The sequence below is a fragment of the Budorcas taxicolor genome, chromosome 4 (assembly GCF_023091745.1).
Source record: "Budorcas taxicolor isolate Tak-1 chromosome 4, Takin1.1, whole genome shotgun sequence".
Lineage (NCBI taxonomy): Eukaryota > Metazoa > Chordata > Mammalia > Artiodactyla > Bovidae > Budorcas > Budorcas taxicolor.
The window spans coordinates 57,472,504-57,491,357 of NC_068913.1; the positions used below are offsets into that span (position 1 = coordinate 57,472,504).

Sequence of the window (18,854 nt, forward strand, 5' to 3'; positions counted from 1 at the left end):
ACCATAGGGAATATGTCAGGTTTATATCTCTATGAGAACAGATACCACAGTTTAGTACATGTCTTCTCCCTTTTGTTTGATGCCAGTGCTCGCTCATTAACTCTACTATTCTCTGTAGTATTAAACATAGAGTACTTGTTCAGCAAATCTGGTAAAGAAAATGAAAATTGTGTACAATTGCATTTAATCTTGGTTATATTTTAAATGTACTATTAATCATGCTAGTCTCAGTATCAACATACTTGGAGAATCTGGAGACTCTTAAATGTTAGTGAAAACATTAAATTGAAGTTTGCAAACAGTTTGAGTTTATCGGCTTACAGACAAATTTGAATCCTTCCTCAAAATTTTAGTAGAGCAAATACTAATTGTAAGCCTTAAAACTTCATAAAAAGTTGTCAGCATTTAAGAGAATTTTGAATATAGTTTCACAGTATACAATGACATAGTAAGGACTCAGAGAATTTATAGTAGTTGCCTTTGGTGGCTTAGGAGTGTAACATAACATTGGTCCTTGGGTGTGATGGTCAGATACTGTGAGCTCAGAGAGACTAGCCCTGACAGAATCCCCATTTAAATGCTGCTTTCTTTTCAGCTTTTTCCAAAACTGCTGGAGCCCACTGAGGGCATCCCCTTTTTCAGTGCCTTAGTGTAGAGTAGAAGTACAGATTGTTAGCAACTCTTAATTAATGGGGGATAGTGACTGTAAAATAAATGCTCTAGCCTCCCATCCTTTGGGTGCACAATTCCTGAGGCACACTCTATGCTTCCATGTTGTCCAAAGCAGCAGCCTCAACTATGCATCCTTGCATTAGCATTTTCTCCTCCCTTAACTTGTTCTCCCCAACTCCCTCACTCCTGTCTCCTAGGGCTCCCTTAGTTTTACCTTCTGTAGAATCTAAACTAAGTCTTGAAAAAAGGAAATCTTTTTAAGTTAAACATAGGTTTTCCCAAAAATATATGATTACAGAACCTTTGTTTGAATGACTTCTATTACCAGAAAATATAGTAAGTTTATGTATTTACTTGTAATATATACATTACATAGGACAGTGAAACTTACATGTTCAAACAAAAGGGTCTTTTAGAATTGATAATTGTTTAGTTGATAAGTCAAGTCTGACTCTTTGGAACCCATGGCAGCATGCCAGGCTTCCCTATTCTTCACCATCTCCTGAGTTTGCTCAAACTTAGATCCATTGAGTCAGTGATTCTATCTAACCATCTCATCCTCTGCTGCTCCCTTCTCCTTTTGCCTTCAATCTTTCCCAGCATCAGAGGCTTTTCCAATGAACTGGCTCATCGCATCAGGTGGCCAAAGTATTGGAGCTTCAGCTTCAGCATCAGTCTTTTCAATGAGTATTCAGGATTGATTTCCTTTAGGATTGACTGGTTTGATCTCTTTGCTGTCCAAGGAACTCTCAAGAGTCTTCTCCAGCACCAAGGTTCAAAAGCATTAATTCTTCAGTGCTCAGCCTTTATGGTCCAGCTCTTACATCCATACGTGACTACTGGAAAAACCATAGCTTTGACTATATGGACCTTTGTCGGCAAAGCGATGTCTTTACTTTTAAATATACTCTCTGGTGTTGTCATAGCTTTCCTTCCAAGAAGCAAGCATCTTCTAATTTCATGGCTACAGTCACCATCTGCATTGATTTTGGAGCCCAAGAAGAGAAAATCTGTCACTGCTTCCACTTTTTCCCCTTCTATTTGGCGTGAAGTGATGGGACTAGATGCCATGATCTTAGTTTTTTGAATGTTGAGTTTTAAGCCAGCTTTTTCACTCTCTTCTTTCACCCTCATCAAGAAGCTCTTTAGTTCCTCTTCATTTTCTGCCATTAGAGTGGTATCATCTGCATATCTGAGGTGGTTGACATTTCTCCCGGGAGTCTTGATTCCAGCTTGTAACTTGTCCAACCCGGCATTTTGCATGATGTACTCTGCATATAAGTTAAATAAACAGGGTGAGAATATACAGCCTTGCTGTACTCCTTTCCCAGTTTTGAACCAGTCAGTTGTTCCATGTCCAGTTCTAAGTGTTGCTTCTTGATCCACTTTCAGATTTCTCAGGAGACAGGTAAAATGGTCTGGTATTCCCATCTCTTAAAGAATTTTCCACAGTTTGTTGTGATCCACACAATCAAAGGCTTTCACGCAGTCCATGAAGCAGAAGTAGATGTCTTTCTGGAATTGACTTGCTTTCTCTATGATCCAGTGAATGTTGGCAATTTGACCTCTGGTACCTCTGCCTTTTGTAAATCCAGCTTTTATATATGAAAGTTCTCGGTTCAAGTACTGCTGAAGCCTAACTTGAAGGATTTTGAACATAAGCTTACTAGCATGGAAGTGAACACAATTGTCTAGTGGTTTGTACACTCTTTGGCACTACCCTTCTTTGGGATTGGGGTGAAAACTGACCTTTGCCAGTCCTGGGGCCACTGCTGGGTTTTCCGAATTTGCTGACGTTGAGTGCAATACTCTAACAGCATGATCATTTAGGATTTGAAATAGCTCAGTTGGAATTTCATCACCTCCACTAGCTTTGTTCATAGTAATATTTCCTAAGGCCTGCTTGACTCTACACTCCAGGATGTCTGACTCTAGGTGAGTTGACCACACTATCGTGGTTATCCAGGTCACTAAGACCTTTTTGGTACAGTTCGGTGTATTCTTGCCACCTCTTCTTAATCTCTCCTGGATCTGTTAAGTCCTTACTGTTTCTGTCCTTTATTGTGCCCATCCTTGCATGAACTGTTCCTTTGATACCTCCAGTTTTCTTGAAGAGATCTCTCGTCTTTCCCATTCTGTTGTTTTCCTCTATTTCTTTGCATTTTTCACTGAAGAAGGCTTTCTTATCTCTTCTTGCTATTGTGTGGAACTCTGCATTCAGTTGAATATATCTTTCCCTTTCTCCCTTGCTTTTTGCTTCTCTTTCTCTTCAGCTATTTGTAAGGCTGCCTCAGACAACCACTGTGCCCTCTAGCATTTCTTTTTCTTTGGTATGGTTTTGGTCACTGTCTCCTATACAGTGTTATGAACCTCTGTCCATAGTTCTTCAGGCACTCTGTCTACCAAATCTAATCTCTTGAATCTATTTGTCACCTCCACTGTTTAATCATAAGGGATTTGATTTAGGCCATATCTGAATGGCCTAATGGTTTTCCCCACTTTATTTAGTTTAAGCCTGAATTCTGCTATAAGGAGCTAATTATCTGAGCCACAGTCAGCTCCAGGTCTTTTTTTTGCTGACTATACGGAGCTTCTCCATCTTCGGCTGCAAAGAATGTAATCAGTCTGGTTTCAGTATTGTCCATTTGGTCATGTCCACATGTAGAGTTGTCTCTTGTGTTATTGAAAAAGAATTGACAATATCCATTTCAAGTAATGATAAAGCATCTTGAAAATGATTCTGTACCTTAATGAACCATTTGGCATTAAATCTGATGAGTAAAGTCAGGAATAGTTTTATGAACATAATAGATAATATTGAAGAATCATTAATCAGTATATTTGTTTCAAAGACTGTACTTCCTGTAGTCCTACTTAGAGACTTAATAAGTACATCTGAAAGATGTTACTAAAACTGGAGAGTTTTTCTTTGAGAATTTAGAAAAGTTTGTTTGCCTGGTTGTTTCTAATGGCCAGTTTTTGCCAGTTTGCTATACAACAAATTGAGGGCCCTGTTACTACACAAGTATTGTTTCTGCTGCTGCTGCTGCTGCTAAGTCACGTCAGTCATGTCCGACTCTGTGCGACCCCATAGACGGCAGCCCACCAGGCTCCTCCATCCCTGGGATTCTCCAGGCAAGAACACTGGAGTGGGGTGCCATTTCTAATAGCCATTTATTGCCAGTCTGCTATATAACAAATGAGAGCCCTATTACTACACAAGTATTAGTGATTAATGAAAATATTACTGTATAAGAACATAATCTCACACAGAAAAGAAACAGCTTTTCATCCTTTGTGGGTTTAAAAGGAATATTCAGACCAAGTTTGAGACTGATACACATTCATCTTAACTGAGCAGTGTGTGTGTGAGGGCACGTTTGTACCCTTAATTGCTTTTTCTTGTATTGGTCAAACTAGAAGGATAATAGTTTGGTTTTGAACTCTGTACCTGCTGAACTGGGTGCTTAAAGTAACCAATAAAGGTTTGCAACTTTTTAATAGATAAGTACTGTTAAGTTTGAGCTATTATAATTCCTTTTCTATTTAAAAAAAAAACCCAAGTCTTACTGAAACTAATTGTCTTGCCTGGAGAAAGAACTTAATATAATTATCATCCCCCAAATTTGGTTGTCATATTTATGTTTCTAAGTTTATTGTGTCACTAAACATTTGCCTGTACTTGAGCACATGGCAAGAAAACCTAAATTATGTCTAAGAGCATTGATTGAAGCCACATTGATAATTTTTGTTTACTTTTTTTACCTTTGTAATTGTTTTAATGTTATTTATTTGGCTGTGGCATTTTCATACCTTTGTTAGAACTCACATTGATTTTTCAAATTTCATGTTAAATGTGATCACTAATTTAATTAAAAAGAAAAAGGTAGTAGATGGAAGTAATGCTGTGGCCAGATAATGTAGTCACCTTACAATTTTTATTCATCTTATATAGACTCAAAACTTTGGAGAGGTTTCCAGGGTAATTTCTCTATCAACATTTTGCCCTAGGAATATAATTTTTTAAAGTGTAGTATTCCTAGAGCAAATCCAAGTATATCAATGCAAACGTTTAACTTGCATGCTAATGTATATTGCCATCTCACCTATCAACCTTTTTTAATACAGGACACTGATAAATATGTAGAGCTCTAGCCTCACAAATCTGTTTAAAATGGTAAATTTTATTTGCTTGTCAAATCATCATGGTTAAAATGGTGAATCTGTTTGCATAAAAGAGCTTCAAATTTTATAAAGTTTTAAACTTCATGAAATTTTGCTTCATGACTTTGCTTACACTCATCTTTAAATAATAATTTTAGATTATGCTGAAACTTAAGAGCTTGACATATTTTAAGTAAACTTTTTTTTTTCCTTGTTTTTAGTGGGAGATTTTGATAAGATCTGGAGAGAACATTGTGAGGATGAGGAAACTCTTTGTGAATATGCTGTTGCAATGAAAAATTTGGCAGATAATCATTGGGCAAAAACTTGTGAGGGCGAAGGTCGTATTGAATGGTGTTGTAGGTGAGTGTTTCTATGAACTAACATTTTTGGTTTCTGATGTCTTATTTAAATTCTTAAGTCTAAGTAATGCTGTATATGATTCATTGTACCAAAATAGAAATTTTTAGAACAGATGATGTCTTTTAAATAGTTTCTCCCCCTTGCCTTACTTTCTCTAGGTTTATTTCATTCATCTCTTTTAATCAAATTGTTTTTCTTTGATATAACTTAAAATTTTTTGTTTCAACTTTTTAGAAGTATACCTTTAAGTACATTTAATATATTTAAGTATTGCTACATTTAAAATATGAGATTTAATTAGCACTTGAGTCATCATTCATAAGTTATAGCATAGAAATTTCTTTAGATAATTATATTTGAATTCAAGTAAAAATTAATATTTTCCATTCTTTAAAGCTGAAAACATCTGTATAAGTTTCCAGTTTCTGAATTTTTATATGTGATTCAGGGTATTCCAACTTTTATATTGACTTTGGATAATGTTTATTTTCTCATAGCAAAGCTTCTAATGTTATAAACATCAGAAAATAGAACACTGCTGATGATTTCTCTCAAGGGGTAAAATTATGAGAACAGATTTATATGTTGACTGAATTATGAATTCTCGAAAGCAAAACATTATCTTTCTTCTTGGACAATAAGTTTATGGTAACTTTAGGTTTATATTTCAATCCAATTATTTTTTATTCAAAGTTTTTGTTTTAATATCATTTAAAAATTACATAATAATTCCTATTTCATCCATTCAACAGATAGCCCAGATAAAAATATGTATTTTACTTAGTTCTTTTATTTATTCATTTAATAAATAATTTAAATGTTTGTCCACTGTGTATCAGTCACATCAGAGGCACTGTAAGTACAACAATCAACCAAACAGATAAAATGCTTGCTCTCATGGAACTTAAATGCTAGTGGGAGTTAGAAGCAAGAAACAATTCATAAACTAAATATATACAGGTCAGATAGTGATAAGTGCTATGAGAAAAGTAAAGCAAAAAATAAGTAAATAAAGTAAATAGAAAAGAAGGCCTCACTGAAGTGATGTGTAAAAGACATGAAGGAAGTGAGAGAGCAAGCCTGAACAAGTCCAGAGGCCTTGAGACAGGAGCTCGCTGGCATGTTTCAGAAATAGCAATGAGACCAGGGTGGCTACAGAAGAATGAAAAGGGGAGAGTGGTAGAACATAAGATAACAAATAGCTAGATTTTGTAAAATCTTGCAGACCATTATAAAGTCAGTGACCTTTATGCTGCATGAGATCAACAGTCATTAAATGTTTTAAGAAGAAGTAACCGACTCTTGTTAACATTTAGAAATGTGTCAATAATTTTTTAAGAATTAATTGTAGTGTTAAGATAGACTATAGAAAAGGCAAGGATGTTAGTAAGGAAGCCAGTTAGGAAGCTAGTACAATAATCAAGGGACAGAGTTATAGTGAAACAGTTTTCTTGGAGAGGGAGAGAGTGAGGACAGATGGTGTAGTAGGATTAATGCTCACAGGAGTGTAATGACTTAAGAGAGGAGCAGGGGCGATGCTGATGGATGCATGTGGTGATCATGATGATGTGTAAGAAAGGAGCTGGAAATACGAGGTAGGTGAGGAACAGTGAAAAGATGGGTATTGTCAGTGGATTGTGGAGCCAAAGAATTATGGAGTTGGGGAACTAAAGGAAGGAGCCAGAATCATAAGAAATGACATGCTTGAAATTAAAATGTTTGGGTGTCTTGTGTTTTTTTTGCCTCTTCTACAGCAGAAATTGGTTATAAACCTGACTGTTCTACAGACTATACATTTTCTCCTTCAAGCTAAGAAGCGCAGTTTGAGACATGTCATTTCCCTTGTGACACAAAGTAATAATGTGATCCAATCAGGAAATCAGTACTATCGCTACTGAAGACCATCAGCTCTTTGCTCTTAGCAGCACTGTTTTTAAATTAGTATTCCAGTACTTCAGGCAGGCTTTTAGACTTTATTTCAAATACCACTTTGATATGTGGTGTTCTCACAGGAGCATTTACTTGTACCTTCCTCTTGAATAATGAATCTGCCTCACACTTCACTCTTCCTTCTTTCTTCTCAGATTTGTGTTTTTATCAATAGTTATTGTATCTCCATGTGTTCTGAAAGAGGTCATTTTTAGGTCAAACTGCTAAAAACAAACATTAAGAAGAATTTAGATCAAACTGCCAAAAAAGAACAGTGGCAAAATATACTAAAAAGATTTTACTATGGGAAGTAAACACAAGAGAGGTTATAGTGGCTTTACCTTAAACTTAAAACTTGGGAGTGAAAAAAGACTTCAAACAATATAGAATTTGGAAATGAGTTATCCGTAATTCTAACTGGGGTTATATGTATTTCCTTTCCCTACTGACGATTCTAAGAGGGGCAGTGTCAGTCTGAAAGCTAAGATGAACTTTAAGTGGGGTTTGATAAAAGTTTGCTTCCAGTATTTATACTTAAAACTTAAGAGGAATTTGATATGTGAAATAAGACTTACTGACATCACCCTGCTGAGATTTTTGTTGACTGTTTAGCTTGAAGAAATTTATACATAAGATTTCCTTCTAAAAATGAGTAAAATTTTATTTGTAATATGAAGTATTTAAGTTAGAAACAAAACATTATATAAAGCTATAATTGTATGTTTAATAAAAGAATTTCCCTTTTCTAACTCTCCACACAGAGGAACCCATAAACACACCATTTCCTGAACCATTAAAGTAAATTGCAGATAACATGCTATTTCATCTCCATTTACTACATAACCATAATACTGTAAATACATTAAGACAATCAACAGTGATTTCCTAATTTCCTAAAATATCTAGTTCATAAATTCAGATTTTTGGTATTATCCCCAAAACATTCTTTATAATATTTTCCCTAAATCAAGGCTCATGTATGGTAGTTAGATTTTTTTAGGTTCTTGTTTTTGTTTTCCCTAACATTGAATTTTTAAAGAAATGTTAGTTGATTTGTAAAATATACCACATTCTGTATTTTTTTTTATTGTTGGTTCAAAGTGATTACTGGCATTTTTCAAATATTCTACGTATCCTTACCAATTTTTCTTTTTGGCTTTTTATTCTATTTTATTATTACCAAGAGAGATGTTTTCAAGACTTCTCTTGATTCTTCTATAATAATTTGGCTATTCTTTAAAGATTTCATTTTTCTGTTAAAGTTCTCCATGTTTTCATCTCATCAGTTAATATTTTCCTCCATGTAATTTAATTTATAATAGTTATTTTTAAGTCCTTGTCTGCTTATTCCAACATAAAGTTAATCTGTGGGTCTGTTTCTTTTGGCCATTTTTTCTTTTGGTCAGGGATCATTTTTTCCTGCTTCATTGTATGTCTGGTAATCATAAAAATATATACACTAGCCTAGTATTTAGAAGAGTCTGGGGTAAATATTTAAATATTATTTACCCAGAGAGGGCATGCTTTTTTCTGATGGCCAGCTGAGATGAGAGATTGAACACTTTGAACTCATCAGGAGTTAAGCTAGGTTGAAACTGGATTACCTCATTAGATAGTTCAGTTCACTTCTGGCTTTAAATGCCATGAGAGTGAGTCCTGTCGTGTGTATATTCCAGGTGCCATCGTCTAGCAGGACTCTGGGACGTATACCCATGGAAGTGAAGTGAAGTGAAAGTTGCTCAGTCATGTCTGACTCTTTGCGACCCCATATACTATATAGTCCATGGAATTCTCCAGGCCAGAATACTGGAGTGGGTAGCCTTTCCCTTCTCCAGGGGATCTTCCCAACCCAGGGACTGAACCCAGGTCTCCCTCATTACAGACGGATTCTTTACCAGCTGAGCCACAAGGGAAGCCCAGGAATACTGGAATGGGTAGCCTATGTCTTCTCCAGGGGATCTTCCTGACCCAGGAATCAAACCAGGGTCTCCTGTATTACAGATGGATTCTTTACCAACTGAGCTATCAGGGAAGACGCCCATGGAAGAGTGCAGAGAATTTTGCCTGTTTAGTCCCGCTCCAAGTCTCCAGTGAGTCCTCTCTCTTCCCCACCTTTTTCTTACTTGCAAAAAGACCTAAGGGGGAAAGCAGGAGAAGGGGGAGAACAATCTCTGCATTTGGAGTTTCTTAAAGTTTCCAGTCTGTCACGTTATTCTAAGCTGCCATTGAAAGCTTGGCTGCTTTTCCTTTAAGCAAACAAAATTCCTCTACTTTGGAAGGCTTGATCCTTTACCACTCGCCAGCCCTTTCTGCAAAGCTCTAAGTGCCTCTGATCCCTTCACCTAGGAGGGCTTGTCACCTTTTGAAATTTAGTTCCATTAGATCTCTTTGCACCCTCAGTTCTCTTGGTTTCTTTTTAATACATTATTTTTCAGATTGTATAGGTTTCCCCACCCCACCCCCCCTAGTTATAGTACAACCAGGGGCCTCTTGTAATTGTCTGTATCCTACTCCAAAACTAGCTTTTTGTCTTTGTTATGAATTTATTTGATTATTTTCTCATGGTGCCATTTAACTATTTCCTCAGTCTCCTTTTATTTCTTTTAAAGTGAAAGTTGAGTCTAAAATGTTGATTCAGGTCTCAGATTACTGCCAAAATATTTATTAGGTGGACTGCATACTTCATATTGCATTACGATAGTAAGTTCTTATTCAGGTTATTCCACAGTTGGAGATGCTAAATTTTGCCATTTGGTTACGGTGGTAACTACTAGATCCTTCCATTGTAAACTTATGTTTCCCCTTTGTAATTAGCAAGTAATGTGTAGATTGGCATTTTTGGCCTGTGGATCAATTCTGTTTCTCAACAGTCTTTCAAGTAACAGGTTTATTTTGTTTATTAAATAAATTACTCCATTTGGGGTTGCAAAATGTTTTTTTTTTAATCATATCATTCCTTTCATTTATTAGCGGTCATTCTTCTGTAAATAAAAAAACCTTCCTTTATGAACAGGGAATGATTATAGAAAGGCTAGGTAAAAATAAGCATATACTTGTAATTCTTGCTGTTTAATTACTGGTTTTCAATAATAGTTGATTGCAATTGTAACAAGTAAGTTTTTTGTGACTTTTTTTGTTTGGTTTTGTTTTGGGTGGATTTTGTTTGTTTTTGGAATATTATTGTAGCTTCCTGGATTGTTATTTATTTGCTTTTTCCATTAGTCTTTGATTTGTCTGTGAATGTGTATGTTTAAATTATTCCATATTTAGCCAGTGGGAGCCTCTTCAAAGCTGGCTTCTGTGTATTGACAGTACCTTTGAGCACTGTCTTGGTAGCTATTACAAGATAAATCTTTACTTTCCCAGTCAAGACCTAGAATCAAGGAACCTTAATTTCTTGTAGTGGAAAATAGTAATTAGAAATTAAGATCTGGGCACGAGATGTACTACTGGGGTGTCCTTTCTTCTAGAATTTTTCAGTGAACATAGTTTAAAAATATATATAGTCTTAAATTCATAACTGATATTTTCTATTCAAATGTAATATAGGTTTTTTACCTAACTTCGTTTTATCTTATCTCTCCTGTTACACTGAAGGACTTAGTTCTGAATAACAATAACATGTTTGCTTTGTTCTATACTTCACATAAAATGGTATCAAAATTACAGTACCAATTTTACTTCTAACAATAAGCTGAATGAAGTGGCTCAGAGGTTAAAGCGTCTCCCTCCAATGCAGGAGACCTGGGTTCAATCCCTGGGTCGGGAAGATCCCTTGGAGAAGGAAAAGGGTAACCCACTCCAGTATTCTTACGTGGAGAATCCCATGGATGGAGAAGCCTGGTAAACTACAGTCCATGGGATCGCAAAGAGTCGGACACGACTGAGCGACTTCACTTTCTTTCACTTTCACTTTCACTAAAAGTCAGAATACTGTTTGAAAGTTACTTTAAACAGTTCTTTTGTTTATAGTTATGTTACCAATTTACTATGCAGTTAGTTTCACTTTGTTTTATGGGGTTTTTTCTTATTTTCTTTTAACTTGCGGTAATACAAGGCATTTACATGGTTGAAAAGTCAAAACTTTACCAAGAAAGGTATACTCAGAAGAGGCTCCCTTCCATTTTCTTTGTTTCTTTTTTCTCCTTTTTGCAGAAATTTGCAAATTCATACAATGTGTATACATGGATACACCCTGTCTTATCTCTGCAAATGGTACATGTCATGTACTGTCTTTTGTACCTTTCATTTTTACATGCCAGAGACCTAAGAGAACCAAACCAGTGATATAATTCCAATTCTAAGGCCAGCAGGCTTGAGACCAGGAAGAGCTGCTGTTTTGGTTTGAGTCTGAAGGCAGGAAAAATTCAGTGTTCCAATCCAAAGGCAGTTTGGCAAGAAGAATCTCATACTTGGGAGGGTCAATGTTTTTCCTTTATGCAGACCTTTCAGTGATTAGATACAGCTAACCCCATTAAAAAGAACAAATCTTCTTTACTCAGTCTACCCATTTAATGTTAGTCTTATCTAGAAACATCTTTGCAGAAACACCCAGAATGTTTGACAGATATTTACTGACTGACTGAACTGACTGACTGACTGACTAGGCACCTCATGGTCCAGTCAAGTTGACACATAAATTGACCATCACCAGTATATAGATATCTTACTCATCTTATGTTACTTACAAGCTTCTCTTACAAATAGTGCTGTAATGAATAACCTTGTATATATTCATTTTGTATTTTTGACGTTGTATCTTTATAGATGTGGAATTGCAGAGTAAAAGAGTAAATACATACATGATTTTCTTGGATACTGCCACATCACCCTCCGTAGAAGTTATATCATTTAATTCCACCAGCAAAAATGAGAATACCTCAGTGATGTGTTTAAAGTTCCCTGTTTTAGTTGTGTCTGTTTCTCCATGCATTTCATAGAGTTTCTGCTTTGTAAAGATGGCTGCTATGATACATAGCACATTGCTTCATTGGGAATTGTAGCCTTCAGCATTATAAACTATCTTTAAGAATTAAAGATTTTAAAATTAAAAAAAATAATAATAAAAAGAAAAAAAAATAAAATAAAATAATGCATTTTGTTATTGTACATGAAAACCTCAATATTGTTAAAATCAAGTAATCCACATACCTGATTTTTATTGTATCAGATAGCAGAGATGAAATATTAATGGATCTGGAATAAAGTATCTAATTTTTTATAAATGTAAATATAAAAAATAATAAAATAAAATAAAATTCATTTAATGCTTTTTATTTGCCTCCAGCCTTTTCACCAACATCTCTGAAGTCATAGATGAAGCTCATGCTTTCAAAACATCTTATAATTATGATATTATATGAGTTATTACATACCAAAAGCTATTTTTTTAATAGTTTTGTTACAAGATGCATAGCTTGGCTAGATATAAAACCTTTGACTCACTTTGTTTCCTTCTGTTTTGAAAAAAATGTTGGGCTATTTTAGTCTCATTTTGTATCTTTTTTTCTCTTTTTCTCCCCACCTCCACTATTCCCTCTCCTTTCCCCTTTACTGTATTGAACCGTTTGAAGTCAACTGAAGAAATCACAATACTTTTGTTCCTGAGTACTTCAGTGTGTATTATTGCACTTAGTTATTACCCATGTGGTCGTCTTTAATCTAGGAAAAATTCTTTAGGGATTTGGGTTGTTTAGGATTTTTTCTTTTTTGGTGTTTTATGACATGGACATTTTATAAAGTCAAATTATAGACTGTCTCTCAGTTTGGATTTCTATGGTTGTTTCTTTGTAATTAGGTTCAAATTAAGCTTATTAGTAAGAATATCACATAGGTGACATTGTATCCTTCTTAGGGTACTATCAGGAGGCAAATGATATCTATTCTGTGTTCATTTTTTCCCTTTCAAATAGTCTTGATTTTGTTTTCGAGCAGTTTTAGGTTCACAGCAAAATTGGGCAGAAAATTCAGGTAGTCCCCATATATACCCTGCCCCACATATGGGCAGTCACACCACTATCAACCAGCCACATACAGTGCTACCTTTGCTACAGTTGATGAACCCACACTGACACGTCACTATAATCCAAAGTTCACAGTGTATATTAGGGTTCACTTTTGGTGTTATATATTTTATGGGTTTTGACAAAAATGTGATGATAAGTATCTACCGTTATAGTGTCATACAGAATAATTTCATTGCCCTAAAAATCCCCTGTGCTTCAGCTCTTAATTCATTCTACTCCCATTTTCCTCCTCCCCAAACAACCACTTAGTTTTTTTTTTTTCACTGTCTCCATAGTTCTGCCTTCTCTACAATGTATATATTTGGAATTACAGTATTGAACCTTTTCATAATGACATCTTTCATTTAATAATATTCATTTACAGTTCCACTGTGTCTTTGTTGGCTTGATAGCTTATTTCTTTTTAGTGGTGAATAGTATTTCCATTGTCTAGGTGAACCACAGCTTATTTATCCATTCAGCTACTGAAGGATATCGAAGAGACAGAGGAACCAGAGAACAATTGCCAACATTCGGTGATCATGGAGAAAGCAAGGGAGTTCCAGAAAAACATCTACTTCTACTTCATTGACTACACTAAAGCCTTTGTATGGATCACAGCAAATTATGGAAAATTCTTAAAGAGATGGGAATACCAGGCCACTGGTATTACCTGTCTCCTGAGAAACCTGTATGAAGGTCAAGGAGCAACAGTGAGAACCGGACATGAAACAACGGACTGGTTTAAAATTGGAAAAGGAGCACCACAAGGCTGTAGTTGCCATTCTGCTATTTAACTGCTGTGCATGTGATGTACTGATGTATGGGCTGAAAGAATCAACAAGCTGAAATCAAGATTGTTAGGAGAATAATCAGCAACCTCAGATATACAGATGGTACCACATTAATGGCAGAAAGTGAAGAGGAACTAAAGAGTCTCTTAATGAGGGTAAAGGCGGAGAGTGAAAAAACTGGCTTGAAACTCAGTATTCAAAAAACTAAGATCACTACAGACAGTGACTGCAGCCATGAAATTAAAAGACGCTTATTCCTTGGAAGAAAAGCTGTGACAAACCTAGACAGTTTATTAAAAAGCAGAGACATCACTTTGCTGACACAGGTTGGGATAGAGAAAGCTATGGTTTTTCCGGTAGTCATACATGGATACGAGAGTTGGTCCATAAAGAAGGCTGAGCACTAAAGAATTGTTGCTTTCAAATTATGGTGTTGGAGAAGATTCTTGAATCCCTTGTATTTCAGGGTAATCAATCCAGGGAATCCTAAAGAAAACCAATCCTGAATATTCATTGGAAGGACTGTTGATGAAGCTCCAGTACTCAGACCACCTGATGCAAAGAGCCAACTCATTGGAAAAGACCCTGGTACTGGGAAAGATTGAAGGCAAAGGGAGAAGGGGGTGATAGAAGATGAGATAGCTAGATAGCATCACTGACTTAATGGGCATGAATTTGAACAAACTCTGTGAGATAGTGGAGGACAGAGGAGCCTGGCATGCCATAGTCCATGGGGTTGCAGTCATACATGACTTAGGAACTGAACCTCAACAACTGAAGGATATCTTGTTTGCTGGCATATTTTGGCAGTTATGAATAAATGCTATAAGCACCCATGTGCAGGGTGATTTGTAGAAATAAGTGTTCCTTTTTTGGTAAATACCAAAAAACTTGATTGCTGGATTATATGGGAAGAATATATTTAGTTTTGTAAGAAGCTACCAACTATCTTCCAAAGTGACTGTACCATTTTGTATTCCCACTAGCAGTGAATGAGAGTTTTGTTCCACATCTTCAACAGCGTTCAGTGTTGTTAGTGTTCTGGATTTTGGTCATTATAATAATGTATTGTAGTAGCTCATTGCTATTTTAATTTGCATTTATTTCTCCAATGATATATGACATGGAGCATCTTTTTTTAAGCTTATTTGAAATTTATATACCTTCTTCACTATGGTATCCATTTAGGTGTTTTGCCCATGTTTTAATCAGGTTGTTTATGTTCTTAATGTTGAGTTTCAAGAATTCTTTGTATATTTTGGATAATAGTCCTTTATTAGATACATCTTTTGCAGATATTTTCTTCTATGACTTGTCTTCTCATTCTCTTGACGTTGTCTTTTGCAGAGCAGAAGTATTTTTATTTTAGTTAAGTCTAGCTTCTCAGTTTTTCCTTTTTAGATTGTGACTTGCATTTGACCATGACTTTTTAGATACAACATCCAAAGTCATCTAGATTTTCTTCTGGAAATTTTTAAAACTCTCTGAAGAGTTTTATAGTTTTGTGTTTTACATTTAGGTCTGTAATCCACTTGGAGTTAATTTTGTGAAGGTTGTATTGTCTGTGTCTAGGTTCATTTTTGGTATTCAGGATCCAGTTTCAGCATTATTTGTTTAAAAGACTATCTTTACTTCACTGTATTGCCTTTGCCCCTCTGTCAGAGATCAGTTAAGTGTATTTACATGTACCTATATCTGGACTCTCTATTCTGTTCCCATTGATCTATTTGTCTATTGTTTTGCCAACAATATACTGTCCCTGATTACTACTAATAATAGTATAGTAATGGCGTTATATTATGTCTTGAAATCAAAATGTATCAGTCCTCCAACTTTGTTCTCCCTCAATACCGTGCTGGCTATCGTGGATCTTCTGCCAATCCATGTAAACTTTAGAAGCCATTTGTTTTGTCGATACGGTATTTTCCTCTGCTTCTGATTGGGATTGTGTTGAGTGTATAAATTTGAGTAGAACTAACATAGTGACAGTATTGAGTCTTCCTATTCATATTCATGGAATATCTGGCTATTTATTTAGTTCTTTATCCTCAGCTTTTTAGTTAATCTCTGATTTGAAATGTATTTTCATATCTGCAATTATTTGATTATATATAATTAACATTGAAGTATTACAATTCTCTTTTATAGCTGTTTTTATTTTTTATGTTTTTAAGAATTTTCATCTACTGAAAAGTTTCGATTTAAGTGGAGTTCCTTTAATAAATACAGTCCTCTTTTGGCTGATGTATGAATTTTTTAATGGGTATAACTTATGTCAGTATGCTCTTTATTCTTCATTGCTTCATTCCTTCCCTTTATCAGCACACCTCCAGAGATACCCGCTTTTTGCATGGTGCTTCCTTTCTCCCTCAGAAATAATACCTTCTCAAGGCATTCACCTTTGGCGACAGCCCTTCTCATTCACCTTTCAAACTTTTTCTTTTTGGCCTTCCTGTGGCTAATGCTTTATTTCACTGCATTCTGCATTCTTAAGGTTTCTCCACTCAGAGTTGGACTGTCTTGGTAGTAAACCTTAGCTGGTATTAATCTGTTTTGGTTTTTTTTTTGTCACGTTAGAGATCCCACCATACCTTCCTCTTTTACATAGTCCTCATTTGACTCTCTACTTGGATAATTCCAAAGCCAACTTAGTTGGCCTCAGATTTTTATCTCCAAATTACATGTATGCTGCTGCTGCTGCTAAGCACTTCAGTCGTGTCCGACTCTGTGTGACCCCATAGACGGCAGCCCACCAGGCTCCCCCGTCCCTGGGATTCTCCAGGCAAGAACACTGGATTGGGTTGCCATTTCCTTCTCCAATGCATGAAAGTGAAAAGTGAAAGGGAAGTCGCTCAGTCGTGTCCGACTCTTAGCGACCCCATGGACTGCAGCCCACCAGGCTCCTCTGTCCATGGATTTGCCAGGCAAGAATACTGGAGTGGGGTGCCATTGCCTTCTCCAATTACATGTATAATTAGGTACTATTCCAGTTTCCTAGTTATGCCATAGGTATGAGCTGTGTGTGCTCTTATCCTAATGATTTATATATTTTTTGGAACTTGTGTATGGAGATTGGTATTTAGATAGTGGTTATTATCCTGTGAGTATCTGGAATCCTAGCCCTTTAAGTATTTTGCCATCTAGCTTCTGGGTAATTATGAGATTGAGCCATATAAATTTGGTTCAGTTTTGCAGTGTTTGTGGATCAAGAACTATTGACTATCAGCAGTTCTGTATGGTTCCACCTAATAGAAAGGTAAGCAATCTTTTTACCCTTGTGTATATGATAAAGGTATTATTTTTAGTATTAATTCCAAGGTTTTAAAGCTGTATTTAATTAACCCTACAGAGGTTTAATTAACATACAATAAAATACACCCATTTTAGTGTACAGTTCAGTGAGTACTGATAGTTGTTTACACTTATGTACCGCCACCATGTCAAGACATAAAACACTTCCATCACTCTAAAAAGCTCTGATGTATACCTTTGTAGTCAGCCTTATCCCCCACTCCAAGAAACCAGTAAACTTCTGTCATTAGGTGATTTCTAAAGGCCACATTCCTACATTGGCCTGTCAGTCTTTCATGATCTCAAGTTTGCTTATCTCTCCAAGTGTCACCTGGCTATCATCCCTCTCTTTGGCCTCAGGGCCTTTTCATTTATGAGTCCATCAATGCGTTTTCTGCCTGGCACTTTTAAATTTCACATGCCTTGAAGTGATGTCTGTCTCTGCAGGATCCATGATGCTTTTCTCTTCCTTGACTTTGCTCATGCTGTTCTCTACCAGGAAAGGACTTTCCTCCTCAACTTTCTTCCTAGCCTGATTTATTCCTCCTCATCTTTCTAAAATCAGATTTTATACTACTGATTTTAGACTGGATGATAGATATTTATAAATTGTATTTTCTTTATTATATAATTGTCTCCTTCACTAGTTTGAACTCCTTGAAAGCAGCAATGTCTTCTTCAATTTGCTTTCCCATCACCTGTGTGCCTGGCACATGATAGGTAGTTAATAAATGTTTGATTAATGATGAATGAGTTTCAACTCTTGTATATAATTTAAGTTAAAATTAAATCTCCATAGGATCAGTTAAAGACATCTTTCATCTTTAATATATATTTAGGCAAACTGAAATTGAGCTAATAGTACTTTTTAAGTGTGAGGAGAAATGGGCATTGTTTCCTTAGACACCATAGTTGTACTTGCAAAAATTAGTTTTAAAGTACTTTTTCATTTCTTCTCTAGCTATGTGTTTATGGAACTGTACCAGGCAGTGTCTGTGGAGAAAAATAGTCCATCTTTGTTCAGAGAATGAGCTATATGGAATAATAATGGTTTGAAGTGAAGTGAAATGAAGTCGCTCAGTCATGTCCGACTCTTTGCAACCCCATGGACTATAGCCTATCAGGCTCCTCTGTCCATGGGATTCCCCAGGCAAGAATACTGGAGTGGGTTGCCATTTGCCTCCCCAGGGGATCTTCCTGACCCAGGGATCGAACCCAGGTCTCCCACATTGCAGGCAGACACTTTAACCTCTGAGCCACCAGGGAAGCCCACCTTTAAGACTCTGTAAAGAAAGATTTGTTTACCTTCCATTCACGTTCACTTTAAACTTTGATAAATATATCAGTTAATTGTTTAATTGTGTGTCTCCTGTCATATAATAAGCTCAAGGGCCAGAGGTAAATCACAGCAGTCTTTTTTCCTTTAAGTTTCTTGTCTTTAATAGCTAGTGAATATCTTGAGTTGATTCTGTGGTTCATATTAATTGCCTTGTTACATACCCAGGCATGGTACCCTACTATATTCATCCTAAAATTGTATTGTGTATTAGTCACTCAGTCGTGTCCAACTCTTTATAACCCCTCGGATAGTAGCCCGCCACACTCCTCTGTTCATGGGATTCTCCAAGCAAGAATA

General features: G+C 35.9%; 1 protein-coding gene across 1 annotated transcript in view; it reads left to right on the forward strand.

Moving 5' to 3' along the window:
- Window positions 1-18,854, forward strand: part of BMT2 (base methyltransferase of 25S rRNA 2 homolog) — a 77,678-nt gene that overhangs the window by 12,746 nt on the left and 46,078 nt on the right. The window contains exon 2 of the mRNA XM_052639131.1: window positions 5,058-5,199. Within this exon, the coding sequence (XP_052495091.1) occupies window positions 5,058-5,199 (142 nt within the window). The remainder of the gene's footprint in view (window positions 1-5,057; window positions 5,200-18,854) is intronic.